At 35.8% G+C, this 19,074-nt stretch overlaps 1 protein-coding gene across 1 annotated transcript in view; it reads left to right on the top strand.

Moving 5' to 3' along the window:
- RPS6KA6 (ribosomal protein S6 kinase A6) overlaps positions 1 to 19,074 on the top strand; it is a 225,582-nt gene that overhangs the window by 84,564 nt on the left and 121,944 nt on the right. Inside the window, exon 3 of the mRNA XM_007087880.3 lies at positions 4,050 to 4,166. Coding sequence (XP_007087942.2) covers positions 4,050 to 4,166 — 117 coding nt within the window. The remainder of the gene's footprint in view (positions 1 to 4,049; positions 4,167 to 19,074) is intronic.

Genomic DNA, 19,074 nt, shown 5'->3' with positions numbered 1-19,074 from the left:
ACCCAAGGGAAACAGGATTGCTGATGCATAGGGGCACTTGTACCCCAATGTTTATACCAGCAGTTTTAACTATAGCCAAACTATGGAAAGAGCCTAAATGTCCATCAACTGATGAATGGATAAAGAAATTGTGGTTTATATACACAATGTAATACTACGTGGCAATGAGAAAGAATGAAATATGGCCCTTTGTAGCAATGTGGATGGAACTGGAGAGTGTTAAGTGAAATAAGTCAGAGAGAGAAAGACAGATACCATATGTTTTCACTCTTATATGGATCCTGAGAAACTTAACAGCAGTCTATTGGGGGGAGCGGAAGGAAAAAAAAAAAGAGGTTGGAGAGGGAGAGAGCCAAAGCATAAGAGACTCTTAAAAAACTGAGAACAAACTGAGGGTTGATGGGGAGTTGGAGGGAGGGAGTTGCGTGATGGGTATTGAGGAGGGCACCTTTTGGGATGAGCACTGGGTGTTGTATGGAAACCAATTTGACAATAAATTTCATATTAGAAAAATGAAAAAATTATTTTACTAGTGATTTTTATTAGCAGCTAGGGCATTGTAAGCTACTGTCTACTTAAAGGCAAGCTATCCATAATTTAGTAATATAATGCATCGTAGTTGTTTGCCTGGGGAGTTATATTTTTATTAGAGAAGACAGATGGCCAATTAGTAAGTTAATATCAGGATTTAAAAAAAAAATACAGATTCTGGTGTCATTATGCTCTTCATTTGTATTGAGTACCACACAGTGTAATAAAAGTACTGACCATGGGTAATCTGGAAAAATGTTTATTTATATTCCTCACACTCTAAGGAAAAATGCATATTTAATTAAATTTATAAATAAAGACAGTTGTATTCAAAATGACATTATCCATTATCCAGAATGAATTTCCTGTTTGCCTATTTCCTTTAAGTTTTAAAAAAATAATTCTGGACACATATTTTTCTGTTTTTTTTAAATGGTATTTAAAAATAATTTTGAGGCTTCTTACAGGTAATTTATCTTTAAAATCTTTCTTTCTACAAGTGAGAATAAGCTGATGGTTGCCAGAAGGGAGGGGAGCTAACGGATGGGCAAAATGGGTGAGGAGGAGTCAGACATACAGGCTTTCAGTTACAGAATGAATAAGTCATGGGAATAAGAGCTACAGCATAGGGAATATAGTCAATGGTACTATAATAGCTTTGTATGGTGACAGATGGTAGCTACACTTGCGGTGAACATAGGATATCATATAGAATAGTTGAATCCTACCTTGTATGCCTGAAACTAATGTAACATTGTGTGTCAACTATACTGAAAAAAATGTTTTTCTTCATGCCCTTGTTATGAAATTGGGTGGATTTCTTTGGATGTCTGCTCCCATAAAATCAAACAAATATTGTGCTAAGCATTAGGAATGCAGAGATGAGTGTGATTAATACCTGCATTCAGGCAGCTCATGGTCTAGTGGGAGAGAAAGACAAGGTGATGAGTTATTAGGACACAGTGTAACAATATTCTATGGTGACTATCCACTGGGAAAAGTGGTCTTTTCTAATATAGTAGCATTTTCATGTTGGAAGTTTTATGGGAATGCTGCCAAAAATTGAAAGACATATTACATTTTTAAGGGATGGGCATATGTGGACTTTAATTAGAAGAGGCATTCAACAGACTCTTTCATCTGGAAGGCATTCTTAGGGTTGGTGAAACTAACTAGAGTAGAGTATAGTTGTTTCCTTGGTAACAGTAATTAGAATAGAGTAGTTGCTTCCTAAATATGAACATTTTTAAAAACTAATGTCATCATGACCCATGTTTATAATGATGATTTTAAACAGGGCAGAAACTAAAGCGCTCAAGCATAAAACTGCTGTACTGTGTTCAATATGGAATTAAACTTGGTGCACCTGGATGGCTCAGTTTGTTAAGTGTCTGACTTTGGCTCAGGTCATGATCTCATGGCTTGTGAATTCGAGCCCCATGTCAGGCTCTGTACTGACAATTTGGAGCCTGGAGCCTTGTTCAGATTCTGTGTCTCCCTCTCTCTCTGCTCCTCCCCCCCTCTTTATCTCAAAAATAAATAAACATTAAAAAAGTTAAAAAAAATCACAGACTTGTGGGAAACCTTAAAGACCCTTTTAATATAACATGTTTGTCATGTGAGAATACTGAAATAAAGTGGCTTGTGATTTGGCCAAGGCTGCTTAGCTTATACATGGCAGAGATAGGAGCAAAACTTAGTCTACTGACTCTTCTACCAGTATTCTTTCATGTGGAGAGAAATTCCAGTGTTTTTATTATATGCTTTGAAGACTAGTAGTACATTCATAGTATGTGGTGAAAACTCAGTTAACCATAATTTAAAAGTATACAATCTGATGATGTTGCTTTTGGTATACACATATTCTGTTGCAAAAGTGCATACAGATATGCCACACTTTAATCCAAAATGGTAGCTGCAAAGCATATGTATTTGCATTAAAAAGGGTTTTTCACTTTTTTTTTAAATTTTTTTTAACGTTTATTTATTTTTGAGACAGAGAGAGACAGAGCATGAATGGGGGAGGGTCAGAGAGAGAGGGAGACACAGAATCTGAAACAGGCTCCAGGCTCTGAGCGATCAGCACAGAGCCCGATGCGGGGCTTGAACTCACGGACCGAGAGATCATGACCTGAGCGGAAGTCAGACGCTTAACTGACTGAGCCACCCAGGTGCCCCGGTTTTTCACTTTTTAAAAAAGAAACCCCTTCAAAAGAAAAACACACTCTCATAGCTACTTAAGAGTCTGCTGAAATAATATTTTAATGTGTAACAAACATCCATGGACATACGTTCAGAGCTGATTCTTCATTTATGACTGAATACTCCTCCTACCTACCACTCTGGTGAGTTAATGTTTGACTACCTGTGTTATTTTAGCTACGGTGAAGTCTAGCTTACTTGGGATTATGTTCGTGCCTGTTTTGGCCACAGTCACTATTTATTAATTAATTAAAGCATGAATTGAGATGATTCTTGCCATCTAGACAAGAATTAATATGGTATTATGGAAATCTACCAAGATTTCTAGATATGGTGATTAACTGGTCATGTGAACTTAAACTCTGTGGATCTCAGGTTTTTTTTCCACTATATAGTCAGAATGTTAGATACTATTTCCCAGCTCTTGTTATTTTGTGATATGTAATACATTTGACGTTTTTTCATCCTAGCTACTATGCTTCTCTAGGGACTAGAATTACACCTCATCTGAGTGTAATCTTCACAGCTGAATGGAGTCCTACAACAAAAAGCAGAAACACTCCCTGGGTACCTTCTTTTCTGCCTGACCAGGTGGTAGGAAATCTGGCTTATAATTTATATACAAAATTTCAATAACAAATATGGCCTGGAAACATTTGTTTGGGATTTAAGATTTTGTTTGCCTATAGCCAGTTTTTCATTTCAATAATATGGCTAGTTGGACATTTAAGTATTTATATATCACTGACTACTTAAAAGGCTACAGTGGAATTCTATTTCAAAGAACTTTTGAAGCTCACATATTTTGTCATGCCCTATAATTTACAAGGTTTTATCTATCTTTTTTTCTGCATCTACTTCATACATCATACTCCAATGAGGGTCTTTTTATTAAATAGACTCCATGCCCAACATGGGGCTTGAATAAACCCTGAGATTGAGAGTCACATGCTTTACCAATATTATGATTTGGATGCTCAACCAACTGAGCCAGCCAGGCACCACTCCAGTGAGTTAGTTATTGATGTTTTTCTTGTGTCACTACCTAGTTGGAAGGGAAAGCTGAAACAGGGAAAGCTGAAACATAGATTTTATGTGCTTATATTTACATGCAATTAATAGGGGTGGTGAAGATTGTGGTGTATCTTTATGTGTTAGAAAACAGGGAAATGAATATACCAGTAGTCCATAAAACTCTGTGTTATATTGAAGGAGTTGGATATTCAGTTAATTTCTGGTGTGATATCTGATTCTTAATGGAGCTAATGTTAAGATGTTGCAGCTGGATTTGAGTATTTTTGGATTTCTTTTTACAGGATGAAGGAAATGTTAAAGAAATCCCTATTACTCATCATGTTAAGGAAGGGTATGAGAAAGCAGATCCTGCACAGTTTGAGTTGCTCAAAGTTCTTGGTCAGGGATCCTTTGGAAAGGTAATAAATGTTTTATTCCACATTTTTTCCTCTTCTAAACATTTAGCAAATAAAAGGTACACATATAGAAAAATCTGAAAATATGCCATTTCTAAATTTGTCAAATGATACACACAAAGGTAATTCTGTAATTTTACTGCTTCTATTTCTACTTTTAATTCCATTTCTTTATACTTCTCTATAATAATGAATGTTTTCCAGTACCTTTGGCTCACTGATTTATTTTTTTCATGTATATTTATTTATTTTCAGAGAGAGAGAGCACTCACATGAGCAAGTTAAGGGCAGAGAGTGAGGGAGAGAGAGAATCCCACGTAGTCTCCACACTGTCAGAACAGCGCCTGATGGTAGGGATCCATCTCATGAACAGCAACGGCATAACCTGAGCCAAAATCAAGAATCAGATGCTTAGCTGACTGAGCTACCCAGGCACTCATCACTGATTTCTTTAGGACAAAATATAGCATGCTATTTATTAGCTGCCTAAATTAAAGTATTTTTTAAAAAGTCGTCCTTTTTTCACTGTTCATATGCTTGCATGATTACAGCTTTCTCTCTCCTGATTATTTTATTTATATTCTGTAGTTCTGTCACAAAAGCCAGAATGTAGGTATTAATTCATATATGAATGCATGAATTCACCTATCATCTGTTAAAGTAGTATGTGTGTGAAGGACAAAAGGGATAGATACTGGGTGACATGTGGATGATGTGAAACCCTACATTTAAGGAGCTTAAATTTCAAGAGAAAGAGAAAAAAATTGAGAAACGTTAACTCAGAAATTCATTATTAAAACTGTATATTAAGTGCTTAATGACATATAATTTTTCGAGGGTGTAGGTCTGGTTCTTGACTTTGTACAGCTAATATCTAAGTCATGAAAGTTATTGCACACACACAGACACATAGCCTTTAGGAAAACAGAAACAACAATTGAAGGGGAGAAAGATAAGGAGAAACTACTAATTTGAGTGTGGCTGAGATTTAGTTTTAAAGGGGAAAAGCAGGGCAACTGAGCAGTGATTATTATGATCTAAATCATTATGATTTAAATCATTTTAAAAGAAAGATACACACCCACACACACACATAATTTAAATTCAAGTTAGTTAACATTAAGAGTAGTCTTGGCTTCAGGAGTAGAACCCAGTGATTCATCACTAACATATGACACTGAGTACTCATCCTGAAAAGTGCCCTTGTTAATGCCCATCACCTATTTAACCCAACCCCCACTCACATGCCCTCGAACAACTCTGTTTGTTCTTTATAGTTTAGAGTCTCTTATGGTTTGCCTCCCTCTCTGCTTTTATTTTATTTTCCCTTTTCTTCCCCTATGTTCATCTGTTGAGTTTCTCAAATTCCACATATGAGTGACATCATATGATGTCTGTCTTTCTCTGACAGGCTTATTTCACTTAGCATAATACCCTCTAGTTCCATCCACATAGTTGCAAATGGCAAGATTTCATTCTTCTCATTGCCAAGTAGTATTCCATTGTGTGTGTGTGTGTGTGTGTGTGTGTGTGTGTGTGTGTACCAAATCTTTCTTAATCCAGTTATCAGTGGATGGACATTTTGGCTCTTTCCATAATTAGGCTATTGTTAATAGCACTGCCATAAATATTGGGGTGTATGTGCCCCTATGAATCAGCATTTTTGTATCCTTTGGATAAATTCCTAGTAGTCCAATAGCTGGGTTGAAGGGTAGTTCTATTTTTATTTTTTTTAATTAAAAAAGTAACCTCCATACTGTTTTCCCGAGTGGTTGCACCAGTTTGCATTCTCACCAACAGTGCAAAAGGGTTCCTTTTCTCCACATCCTTGCCAACATCTGTTGTTTCCTGAGTTGTTAATTTTAGCCATTCTGACAGGTGTGAAGTGATATCTCATTGTGGTTTTGATTTCTATTTCCCTTATGAGTGACACTGAGCCTTTTTTCATGTGTCTGTTAGCCATCTGGATTAAAGTGTCTATTCATACCTTTTGCCGATTACTTCACTAGATTGTTTTTTGTGTGTTGTTTGGTAAATTCTTTACAGATTTTGGATACTAACCCTTTATCTGATATGTCATTTGCAAATACCTTCTCCCATTCCATTAGTTGCCTTTTAGTTTTGTTGATTGTTTCCTTTGCTGTGCAGAAGGTTTTTATCTTGATGAGGTCCCAGTGGTTCATTTCTGTTGTTATTTCTCTTGCCTCTGGAGATATATCATTAAGAAGTTGCTATGGCCTAGGTCAAAGAGGCTGTTGCCTGTTTTCTGCTCTAGGATTTTGATGGTTTCAAATCTCACATTTAGGTCTTTCATGCATTTTGAATTTATTGAATGCATGTTGTAAGAAAGTATCTACGTTCATTATTCTGCATGTTGCTGTCCAGTTCTCCCTGCACCATTTGCTAGAAAATATCTTTTTTTTCTGTTGGATAATCTTTCCTGTTTTGCCAAAGATTAGTTGGCCATATATTTGTGCTTCCATTCTGTATTCTCTATGCTATTCCATTGGTCTATGTGTTTCTTTTTGTGCCAATAGTATCCTGTCTTGATTATTACAGCTTTGCAATACAGGTTAAAGTCTGGATTTGTGATTCCTCCAACTTTGGTTTTCTTTTTTAAGATTACATTGGGTATTTGGGGTCCAGAATTATTTGTTCTAGTTCTGTGAAGAATGCTGGTGTTATTTTGATATGGATTGCATTGAATGTGTAGATTTCTTTAGGTAATATTGACATTGTAACAACATTTGTTCTTCCAATCCATGAACATGGAATGTTTTTCCATTTCTTTGTGCCTTCAGTTTCTTTCATAAGCTTTCTATAGTTTTCAGCATACAGATATTTTACCTCTTTGGTTAGATTTATTCATAGGTATCTTATAGTTTTTGGTGCAATTGTAAATGGGATTGATTCCTTGATTTCTTTTTATGTTGCTTCATTATTGGTGTATAGAAATGCAACTGATTACTGAACATTGATTTTATATGCTGTGACTTTGATCAATTCATGTATCAGCTCTAGGAGGTTTTTGGTGGAGTCTTTCTGGTTTTCCATGTAGAGTATCATGTCATCTGTGAAGAGTGAATATTTGACTTCTTCCTTGCTGATTTGGATGACTTTTAATTCTTTTTGTTGTATGATTGCTGAGGCTAGGACTTCCAACATTATGTTGAACAACAGTGGTGAGAGTACACATCCATGTTGTATTCCTGATCTTAGGGGAAAAGCTCTCAGTTTTTCCCCATTGAGGATGATATTAGCTGTGGGCCCTTCATATATTGAGGATGATATTAGCTGTGGGCCCTTTATGATGTTAAGGTGTGTTCCTTCTAACCCTACTTTCTTAAGCGGTTTTATCAATAAAGGATACTATATTTTGTCAAATGCTTTTTCATCTATTGAAAAGATCATATGGTTCTTATCCTTTTTTTTAAATTAATGTAGTGTATCACATTGATTGATTTGCAAATATAAAAACAGCCTGCACCCAGGAATAAGTCACACTTGATCATGGTGAATAATTCTTTTAATGTACTCTTGAATTGGATTTGTTAGTATTTGTTGAGAAATTTTGCATCCAGTTTCATTATGGATATTGGCCTGTAATTGTCCCTCTTAGTGGGGTCTTTGTCTTGTTTTAGAATCAAGGTAATGCTGGCTTCATAGAATGGCATTGGAAGCTTTCCTTCTTTTTCTATTTTTTTTTTGAGGGGGGAACATTTCGAGGAGTATAGGTATTAACCCTTCTTTAAATGTCTGATAGAATTCCCCTGGGAAGCCATCTGGCCCAAGACTCTTATTTGTTGTGAGGTTTTTGATAACTGATTCAATTTATTTGTTGGTTATGAGCCTGTTCAAATTTTCTATTTTTTCCTCTTTGAGTTTTGGAGGTATGTGAGTGTCTAGGAATTTGTACATTTCTTCCAGATTGTCCACTTTGTTGACATATAAGTTTTCCTAGTATTTTCTTATAATTGTTTTATTTTTGTGGTAGGTTATGATCTCTCCTCTTTCATTTGTGGTTTTATCTATTTGGGTCCTTTCTCTTTTCTTTTTGAGAAGTCTGGCTAGGGGCTTATCAATTTTGTTTATTCTTTCAAAAAACCAGCTCCTAGTTTCATTGATCTGTTCTATTGGTTTTTTGGATTCTATATCTTTTATTTCTGCTCTAATCTTTATTATTTATTTCCCTTTTTCTGCTGACTTTGGGCTTTATTCACTGTTCTTTTTCTAGGTCCTTTAGGTGTAAGGTTAGTTTGTGTGTTTGGGACCTTTCTTGCTCCTTGAGATAGGGCTAAATTGCAATGTATTTTACTCTTAGGACTGCACCCCAAAGGGTTTTAACTGTTGTGTTTTCATTTTCATTTGCTTCCATGTATTTTTTAAATTCTTCTTTAATTTCCTAATTAACCCATTCATTCTTTAGTAGGATGTTCTTTAACCTACATGTGTTTGAGGGCTTTCCATTTTTTTTCTTGTGGTTGACTTCAAGTTTCACAGCGTTGTGATCTGACAGTATGCCTGGTATTACCTCAATCTTTTTGTACCTGTTGAGGGGTGATTTGTGACCCATTGTGGGATCTATTCTGGTAAATGTTTCATGTGCACTGAGAATAAGGTGTACTCTGCTGATTTAGGATGAAATGTTTTCAATATACCAGTTAAGTCCATCTAGCCCAATGTGTCATTCAGAGTTGTTGTTTCTGTGTTAATATTCTGCTTAGATGATGTATACATTGTTGTAAGTGGAGTATTAAAATCTCTCACAGTTATGGTATTATTATAAATAACTTTGATTTTGTGTATGATTACTTGATTTATATATTTTGGTGCTCTCTTTTTGTGGGCATAAATATTTATAATTATTAGCTCTTTTTGATGGGAAAAAAAACCCTTAATTATGATATAATGCCCTTATCAATCTCTTGTTACAATCTTTGGTTTAAAATCTAGTTCATCTGATATAAGTATGGCTACTGTGGCTTTCTTTGGATGTCCATTAGCATGACAAATTGTTCTCCATACTCTCACTTTCACTATGCAGGTGTCCTCAGGTCTAAAATGAGTCTCTTGCAGGCAGCATATAGATGGATCTTGTTTTTTTTTAATCCATTCTGATACCCTACGTCTTTTGATTGTAACATTTACTCCATTTACATTCAGGGTGATTATTGAAATATATGATTTTAGTGCCATTGTGTTATCTGTAGATTTCATGTCTGTGGTGATGTTTTCCAGTTGTTTGTAGTCTTTGCTGCTTTCCACTCAGAAAGGATCCCCCTTAGAATCTCTTACAGGGCTGATTTAGTGCTCAGAAACTCCTTTAGTTTTTGTTTCTCTGGGAAAGCCTTTATCTCTCCTTTCTGAATGACAGCCCTGCTGGATAAAGGATTCTTGGCTGCATTTTTTTTTCCTATTCAGCACATTGAACATTTCCTAGCACTTCCTTCTGGCCTGTTAAGTTTCAGTGGACAGGTCTGCTAATAATCTTGTGTGTCTACCCTTGTAGGTTAATGACCTTTTGTCCCTAGCTGCTTCCAGAATTCTCTTAATCTTTGTATTTTGCAAGTTTTGCTCTGACATGTTGTGATGTTGACCTCTTTTGAGGGGTGTTCTCTGTGCTTCTTGGACTTTGATGCCTATTCCTTCCCGAGATTGGGAAAGTTCTCAGCTATAATTTGTTCAAATAAACGTTCCATCCCTTTTTCTCACTCTCTTCTTCTGTGACTCCTATCATATGGATATTGTTTCATTTCATGGAATCACTTAGTTCTCTAATTCTCCCCTCCTGTTCTCACAATTTCCTTTCCTTCTTTTTTTAAGCTTTGCTATTTTCCATAATGGTTTCTTCTATTTCTCATATTCCCTCCTCTGCTTCTTCAATCCTTGGTGTCACTGTATCTAGTTTATTTTGCATCTTAGCTATAGCATTTTTTAATTCATCCAGACTAGTTCTTAGGTCTTTGATCTCTGCAGGAAGGGTTTCTCTGATGTATTCTGTGCTTTTGTTCAAGCCTAGCTATATTAGTCTTATCACTGTTATTCTAATTTTTTTTCAGATATATTATTTATATTTCTTTTGAGCAATTATTTGGCTGTGATTTCTTCTTGACTTTTCTTTGGGAGAATTCCTCTGTCTTGTCATTTTGGCCAAACTTCTGTTTTAAAAGTTTATTATGTTTCCTTCGCCTCAGAGTGCTATTATATTCCAAAAGGGTCATACACTCTCCAGGGCCTCACACTCCAGGAAGTGTTTCTGGTATATGTTGCATGTATTCTGCTCTGGTGTTTTGGCTGCTCTGTCCCACTGGTTAGTTCTGTGCAGAGCTTTTCCTCTTTTGCTGTGGTGGAGTGTTTGGGCCTTTCACTAGGTATGCTTTGATTGGTTTGTTGTAGTAACCCTGGAAAAAAAATGAGGGGAAGCCTGATCCCATAAAAGGAGAAAAAGGAAAGGGAGACAAGAAAACCAAACAGAGAATCAATAAACTATAAGCTAATTCCAGAGAAAGAGAAAGGAAAATAAAGAAGAATAAAGAGAAAAGATGGAAAAAGGATAGAATAAAAATGCTTGATTAAAAAAATATACATATATAAAATAATAATTGACAAAAAACAAATCAGAAACTATTAGCCTTATTCCATTAGAAAAAAAGAAGGAGGAAAGAAAAAGAAAAAGAGTTGTCCTTTGGTGCCTGGGGTCGGTGGCTGTGCTGGTCTGGAGGAGAGTCTTACTGCATCGTGTCAGTCAGCCTTGCTCCAGTAAATAAGCTGTTGCCAGGCACAGAGGAGCAGGGTTTAGTGTAAGCTTGTCCCTCCTCCACTGGGAGTCTCTGTGCCATTCTCTGATGTACCACCATGTTGTTGTTGGAGCAAAAATGGCATCACCCCAATCTCTTCTCCCCAGACTTGGATGAGTCTGGTCTTCAGGCAGTCTTCACAGAATAGCAATGGTGGTTAGCTTGTCCTGCTCCACATTTGTCCCACACCTTCTTCTTGGACCCATGACTGGGATTCAAAACCCCATGTCTTAAAGAACCTGGCACTGCTTCAATCTACTTCTCTGCTCTGAAGTGGAGCCTCTCTACCCTGCTGATGAAAGGCCTGTGGCTGGTACCTGTAGGTTCTTTTGTCTTGGGGGCAATTAGCCTTCTTCCCAAAGTACTCCAGGAAGGGAACTGTTCTCTTCCAGTGTCCCTGGAGTTCGATCCAGAGAAAGATACAGAGAAAATCATGCATGTCAAAGCCTCAGAGTTTCAGCTCCCAAGGCTGTTTGCAAAAGTCTGTGGTCCAGAGAGGTTTTGCTATTGTGCTAACTCAATGCCGCACTTTCACAACCCCTCTCTCTCTCCCTTTTGCCCCTCCACAGAAGGGGTTCCCTCTCCTCTGTAGCTCCATCATTTTATCTCCCCCAACAAACATACATGCACCTCAATCCTGTCAAGTTGTCTACCTCCAGCTGTGGAGATCCTTCCACTGCTCTGTGCATCTATTTCCTGGTGATCTGACCTCAATACAACCGTGTTTGAAGAATGAGGAAAATCCAGATCCCCATACTTCTCTAACATCTTAACTCCCTTCTTCAAAAGAAAGATATTTTTGAATACCTAATGTGTGAAGAATATTTGTAAAAGCTGTATTAGTGAATATAAACTTGACATTAATTTTCTTAAAGTAACCTGTTATTTATGTGGTATAGAATGTAACATATAAAATAAAGAAAAGCATTTTCAGGACACACACACACACACACACACACACACACACAAACTAAGGCAGGTTATGGTTTGGCAGTAAATTGGCAAGGGAGGCATATGAAGATAAGGAGATATGACTTGAATAGTTGTGCTGAGAAGAGTAAAATTAGAAGGAGCTTTTAATATATATTGTATGTGGGGTGTGCTTATAGAACTGACCTGTGGAGTAGATATGTGCATTCTGCACACTTTAAAAAAAAATTTTAATGTTTATTTGTTTTTGAGAGAGATAGAGAGAGAGAGAGAGAGAGTGAGTGGGGGAGGGTCAAAGAGAGGGGGAGACACAGAATCTGAAACAGGCTCCAGGCTCTGAGCTTTCAGCACAGAGCCTAACGTGGGGCTCAAACTCAGGAACTATGAGATCATGAACTGAGGTGACGTCAAATTCTCAACCGACTGAACCACCCAGGCACCCTTGCAGACCTTTAGCTTTTAAACTTTCTGAAAGTACAATATTATCTTAAATATTTTGCATTTTATGATGTTAATTTTAGAAGAACAGAGATGAAGTTCTTTTATATCCCAAATGTATAAATGCTTAAATATTGACTTGAATAAAATCTCAATAGGCAAACCTTTCAAGCCATTAAAAGTCATTTGTTTTTTCATTTCAGGTATATATTAATTCATATGTATATGTATTTATATCCAGCTTTTCTCCAGAAAGAATTTAAGGTTTTCGTAGATGAATACCAAGTAAAAAAAAATTAAAAAATAAGTGGAGAGGAAAATGGAAGCAGAAAAATTAGAGCAGGAAAGAATAGATGAAGCCAGAGATACATTCTTGTTGATTACAAATGCATGGCATAATGGCCTATATCTTCCAGAACTGGGACAAAATGAAGACTTAAAATTTTTGGTAGCCATTATAAAGAAGTTGATGTCTTTTATTGCATGATTATTGACAGTATCTTTAAGGTTGTAAAAATATCTAACAGACCAAAAAAAATTCTTTTCCCCATGGGGCTCCATAGAAGAATACAGTTTAACATAATGAAATGTCTTCAGTCATATCTCCACATTATATATAGCAACATGTAGACAAGTTTTTAATGCAGTCCTTAAATTCAGGGAATACTCAGTTTTGTGTAGGAACTTTAGTTTAACAAGCATATCATAGAAGCCTTTTTAAAATTTGTAATACTGAATTACAGAATAGTGATCTTCATGCAGTTCATCAAACAAATATTAAAGAGGTAGCTTAATTTTTTTTTTCTTCCTAGTATGTGAACCTACTTGTTTGTCAGGAATACATCATTTGCATGGGCATTGTTTGGGTGTGACTTGTTATAGGCTGAACCTATGCAGGAATTTGACCAAGGCTGTGAATCAGAGAAGTGTAGGAGCAATTCTAAGAAACTTTGGGCTGCAGTCTTATATACTTGCCTGCAAAAGTTCCATTGTTAAAATGCAACAAATGGAATTTTAGCCTATACAAAGTCTTGCAAGATTAGATATCTTTATAGTATATTTAATGGGGAAAATCACTACTAAAGACATTTGTAAAATTGTATTTTAAAGAAGCTTGCATTATCATCATGAAATATACATATAAAAATTCTGTACTAAACACACCAAGTATAATGCTATTAATGATTACTAATGAAAGATTGAAATGTAGTATACCAAACAAGTTACGTGGATTATTTTAAAACACAATCAAATACAATACATGAAAACATGATCACAATTGTCAGACTAGCTTTCCTTGTATTTCACATGCCAAGTAATATTTATACAAAGCATACATTTTAACATTCATGGATTATGTAGGATTTTAAAATGAATTTTTGAAAATATTAGACCCTTGCCCTCTTGAGTAATTATCAAGAGATAGTTTTAAAAATATATCTTTATATCTTAAAATCCCTTGCAGTTTGTTTTTGTCTTCAGTCAGTGTCAGTGTCAAAATTCACTTCAACAAATATTTATTGAGTACTTTTTAAAATATTTATTTATTTATTTATTTATTTATTTATTTATTTATTTTGAAAGAGAGAAACAGCATGAACAGGGGAAGGGCAGAGAGAGAGGGAGAGAGATTCCCAAGCAGGGTCCACACTGTCAGTGCAGATGCTTATGTGGGGCTTGATCCCACAAATTGTGAGATAATGACTGGAGCTGAAATCAATAGTTGGACACTCAACTGAATGAACCACCCAGGTTCCCCCTTACTGAGTACTTCTTCATGTAAAATATAAAAGTCCATATGACCTACAGGGATATATTGGAGTAGTTCACTCACTCATTTCTTTAACGAACTGTTTCCAAGAATTGTATCAGTGTGGCTGAAAAGAAACCTCTGAGGATAGATACGTTTTTAGATACAGTAGTTTGAAGATATGTGACTTCTTTTGTAGTTGATCATGGGAAGAGAACAGAGTGAGATGATATTTTCTTATGCTAGTTAAGTCCACCCATAAGATCAGAAAAGATCAAATCAGGTGATGAACAAATAAACAATTATTTCTGTAGACTATAAATAGTGGCTTCTATTAGATGACATAGTAGGATATTAGTGAGCTTTAGAAGAGCTAGAGAAAAAGTGGCTGCTTTGTGCAGATGTCTTCCAGAAAGTCTGGACCATTTTTTTTCTTGCTTGCTTGCTTCTTTTTGCCCTCTACATTCCATTTTTTCAACTCTACTAAGTGTTGTGTTTTGGAACAGTGGCCCTCAATGTATGGTCTGTCTAATAAGATGCTTTCAGGGAATCCTCAAGGTCGAAACTATTTTATAATAATACTAAGATACTATTTATAAAACTTCTGGCATCTTGGCACAATCAAGGCAGTGATTACAAATTTTGTCAGTAGTCATTGTATTCTTCACTGCTACACACTTTGCAGTTTAAAAAATGCGAATGTTACCTCAGAATGTCCTTGATGAAGTGTTAAGAGTGATTAAATTTATTTAATCCCGACCCTTGAGTATAGTTCTTTTTAATATTGTGTGATGAAATGAGAAGTACACATAAAGCACTTCAGCTGTATACCAGAAGTTTCATACCATCAAGACAAAGCACTTGTGTGATTTTTTGAGTTGTAAGCTGAACTAGCCACTTTTTCCATAGAACATCATTTTTATTTGAAAGAATGATTGACAAACTATGGTTACTAAACTTGTGTATTTGGTAGATGTTTCCTCAAAAATGAATGGGAGTGGTCCTGTTATTTCATGTAAAACAACTGACAATATTTTTGTCAATGATGAAATTTGATCTTTGAAGCAAAAATTTAGTTTTGGAAAATTTTTATTTGCCACTGTGAACTTGACACCTTAATGCTAAACTTTTCTGATGAGATTACTGCTGTTCATATGTAGATCTACATAATTCAGTGAAGCAGTACTTTTGAGATGACCAATATGTTATGTTATCAAATCAGATGTGAGTACAAACACTTTCAAAATGTAAGGTAGACAAATGGATTATCACATAACAGAATTCGGACAATTAATGGATATGATTTCAGATTCTCCATTATAACTAACCTTTAAGAAACTGCCACTTTTTAAGTTCTTGTGTCATATCAAAGAAGAATCAGCACAATTATGTAAAACAGCTATTAAAATACTCCTTTTCTTTTCTATATACATATATGTGTGAGACCTGATTTTCTTTCTCTGCCTCAAGCAAAACAACTTAATTGCAACAGACTGAATGCAGAGCACATATAAGTATCCAACTCTCTTTTTGTTAGGTCAGATATTAGAGATTCACAAAAAAAATGATCAATGTCACTCTTCACATTTTTTTTTGCTTTGGAAAACATAGTTATTTTTATAAAAAATATGCTCACATGTGGCAGGTTTATTATTTTTTAATGAATCAATACCTAGTTGCTTTTTCTCTTTTAATTTCTAATATGGTACATATCAATAGATATCCACAAAAATACCAAAAACACTTTGGAGTCGTCAATAATTTTTAAGATTGTAAAGGATTTATGAGACCAAAAAATTTGAGAACTGCTTTACTTTAAGAAACTGATAAAATAGTTTTCCTACTTGTGGTAGAGTCATTATTCATGAAATTACTTGACTTCTTTGTTGACATCCTCTTGGCCACATGATATTGATTAGGAAAAGGGAAATTGGGTATCTGAAAACTTTGAGTCTGGTGCTTAGGGTTAATGCCATATATTTAGCTGAAGTTTGTGTGTGTGTGTGTGTGTGTGTGTGTGTGTGTGTGTGTGTGTGTGTTATGGCAATTCATTTACTCTATTTTTTGTTGGTTTGTTTTTTAAGTTTCTATTTTAATTCCAGTTTGTTAAAATATAGTATAATATTAGATACTGGTGTACAGCATAGTGATTAAAGACTTCCATACAACACCTGGTGCTCATCACAAGTGCTCTCCTTAATCTCTATCACCTATTTCACCCATACATCCCACCCACCTTCCCTCTAGCAACCATCGTTTGCTGTCTATAGTCTGTTTCTTGGTTTGCCTGTTTCTTTTTTTCTCATACATACATATGATATACATAGCAAATTTTTTTCCTCAGATCTTGGATTAGGGTTTGGTTTAGAGCTAAGGTACGGGTTAGGGTTAGAGTTACAGCCAGGGTGAGGGTATATGCCTATTATCTTGCAATTCAGAGACCTCTACAGAGGGATCAGTTTAGGGTTAGAGACAGGGTTGGGATTAATGGTTAGCAGTTAGGGGTTAGGGTTAAGGTTTGGAGCTAGGTTTAAGATTAGGGTGAATCTATGTGCCTCCATTCCAGCAGTTTGAGACCTCTCCAGAGGTTAAGTTTAGGGTTAGAGTTAGGGCTAGATGTAGAGTTTAGGAGTTATTGGTAAGGTGTAGGGTTAGGTATAGAGTCAGGGTTAAAGTTTGTTAGGCTTAGGGTTTGTGCTTAGCATCATGCAGTTGAGAGATTTCTCCAGAGAATAAAACATCAGAATTTTATTGGGGTGAGAACAAAGAAGACAACCATCCACTAAGCTGAGGTAAAGAGGGGACTTGGTGGTCTAAATACTCTCTAAGTGGACATTAAGTTGTTCCTTCTGTTTTTCTTTCTTTTGTTTTGTTTTTCCCTCAAGATTTATTTAAATTCCTTTTAGTTAACATACAGTGTAATGCAGGTTCGGGTGTAGACTTTCCTGATTCAACACTTAAATAAATCACCTGGTGCTCATCACAAGTCCCCTCCTTAGTCCCTATCACATATTTAACCCTTTCTTCTGCCCACCTTCCCTCTGGCAACCATCAGTTTGCTCTTTATAGTTAAGAATCTGTATCTTTATTTTTCTCTCTTCCCCTCACCCCCATGTTCGTTTTTTTTTGTTTCTTAAATTCCACATATGAATGAAATTGTATGGTATCAGACCTTCTCTGACATTTCAGTTAGCATAATATTCTCTAGCTCCATCCATGTCCTTTCAAATGGCAATATTTAATTATTTTTTATCACTGAGTAATATTACACTGTGTGTGTGTGTGTGTGTGTGTGTGTGTGTGTGTGTGTGTGTATTCCACATCTTTATATATTCTTCAGTAGATGGACATTTGGGGTCTTCCCGTTAGTTAGCTATTGTTGATAATGCTGCTGTAAACATTGGGGTGGGTGCATGTATCACTTCAAATCAGTATTTTTGTATCCTTTGGGTAAATACCTAGTAATGTAATTGGTAGATCATATTGTAGTTTTATTTTCAATTTTTTGAAGAACATCCATTCTGTTTCCCAGAGTGGCTATACCAGTTTGCATTCCCACCAACAGTGTAAGAGGGTTCCCCTTTCTCCACATCCTCAACAACACCTGTTGTTTCCTGTTGTTAATTTTAGCCATTCTGACTGGTGTGAGGTGATATCTCATTGTGGTTTTGATATGTATTTCCCTTTTGATGAGTGGTGTTGAACATCTTTTCATTTGTCTGTTGTCCATCTGTATGTCTTCTTTTGAAAAATATTGATTCGTGTCTTTTGCCCATTTTTTAATTGGATTATTTATTTTTTGGGTGGTGAGTTTGATAAGTTATTTTCATATTTTAGATATGAACCCTTTATCAGATATGTCTTTTGCAAATATCTTTTCCCAGTGTAAGTTGCCTTTTAGTTTTGTTGTTTGTCTCCTTCACTGTACAGAAAACGTTTATTTTGATAAAGTCTCAGTAGTTTATTTTTGCCTTTGGTTCTCTTGGCTCAGGAGATATACCTAGTCATACCTGATGTCAAAGAGGTTGCTGCCTATGTCCCCTTTAGGTTTTTGATGGTTTACTGTCTCACATACATCTGTCATTCAGTTTGAATTTGTTTTTGTGTATAGTGTAAAAAAGTGTGGTCCAGTTTGATTTTATATTTTTTAGAGAGAGACAGAGCACAAGCAGGGGAGGAGCAGAGAGAGAGACAGAGACAGAATCCGGAGCAGGCTTCAGGCTTGAGCTGTCAGCCCAGAGCCTGATGTGGGGCTCGAACTCACAAACCATGAGATTATGACCTGAGCCAAAGTCGGATACCCAACTGACTGAGCTACCCAGGTGCCCCTGGTCTAGTTTCATTATTTTGCAAATTACTGTCTAGTTTTCCCAGCATCATTTGTTGAAGAGACTGTTTTTATCCATTGGTTATTCTTCCCAACTTTGTCAAAGATTAATTGATCATATAGTTCTGGGTTCATTTCTGGGTTTTCTATTCTGTTCCATTGATCTGTGTGTCTCTTTTTTGCCAGTAATGTAGTTTCTTGATCACTACAGCTTTGTAATATAACTTGAAGTCTGGAATTGTGATGTCTCCAGGTTTGCTTTTCTTTTCAAGATTGCTTTGGCTATGCGGGGTCTTTTGTGATTCCATTCAAATTTTAGGACTGTTCTAGCTCTGTGAAAAATACTGTAGTATTTTTTTAGAGATTACATTAAATGTGTAGATTGCTTTGAGTAATGTAGACATTTTAACAATATATGTCCTTCCAATTCATGAGCATGGAACGCTTTTCCATTTCTTTGTGTCCTCTTTAATTTCTTTCATCAGTATTCTATAGTTTTTTAGAGTGCAGATCTTTTACCTCTTTCATTAGGTTCATTCCTAGGTATCTTATGGTTTTGGTGCAATTGGAAATGGGATCAATTTCTTGATTTCTCTTTTCACTTCTTCATTATTGGTGTATAGAAATGTAACAGATTGCTGTACACTCATTTTGTATCTTGTGACTCTA

Source organism: Panthera tigris, chromosome X, assembly GCF_018350195.1.
Source record: "Panthera tigris isolate Pti1 chromosome X, P.tigris_Pti1_mat1.1, whole genome shotgun sequence".
NCBI classification, from domain to species: domain Eukaryota; kingdom Metazoa; phylum Chordata; class Mammalia; order Carnivora; family Felidae; genus Panthera; species Panthera tigris.
This window is presented reverse-complemented; position numbering and strand designations above follow the sequence as displayed.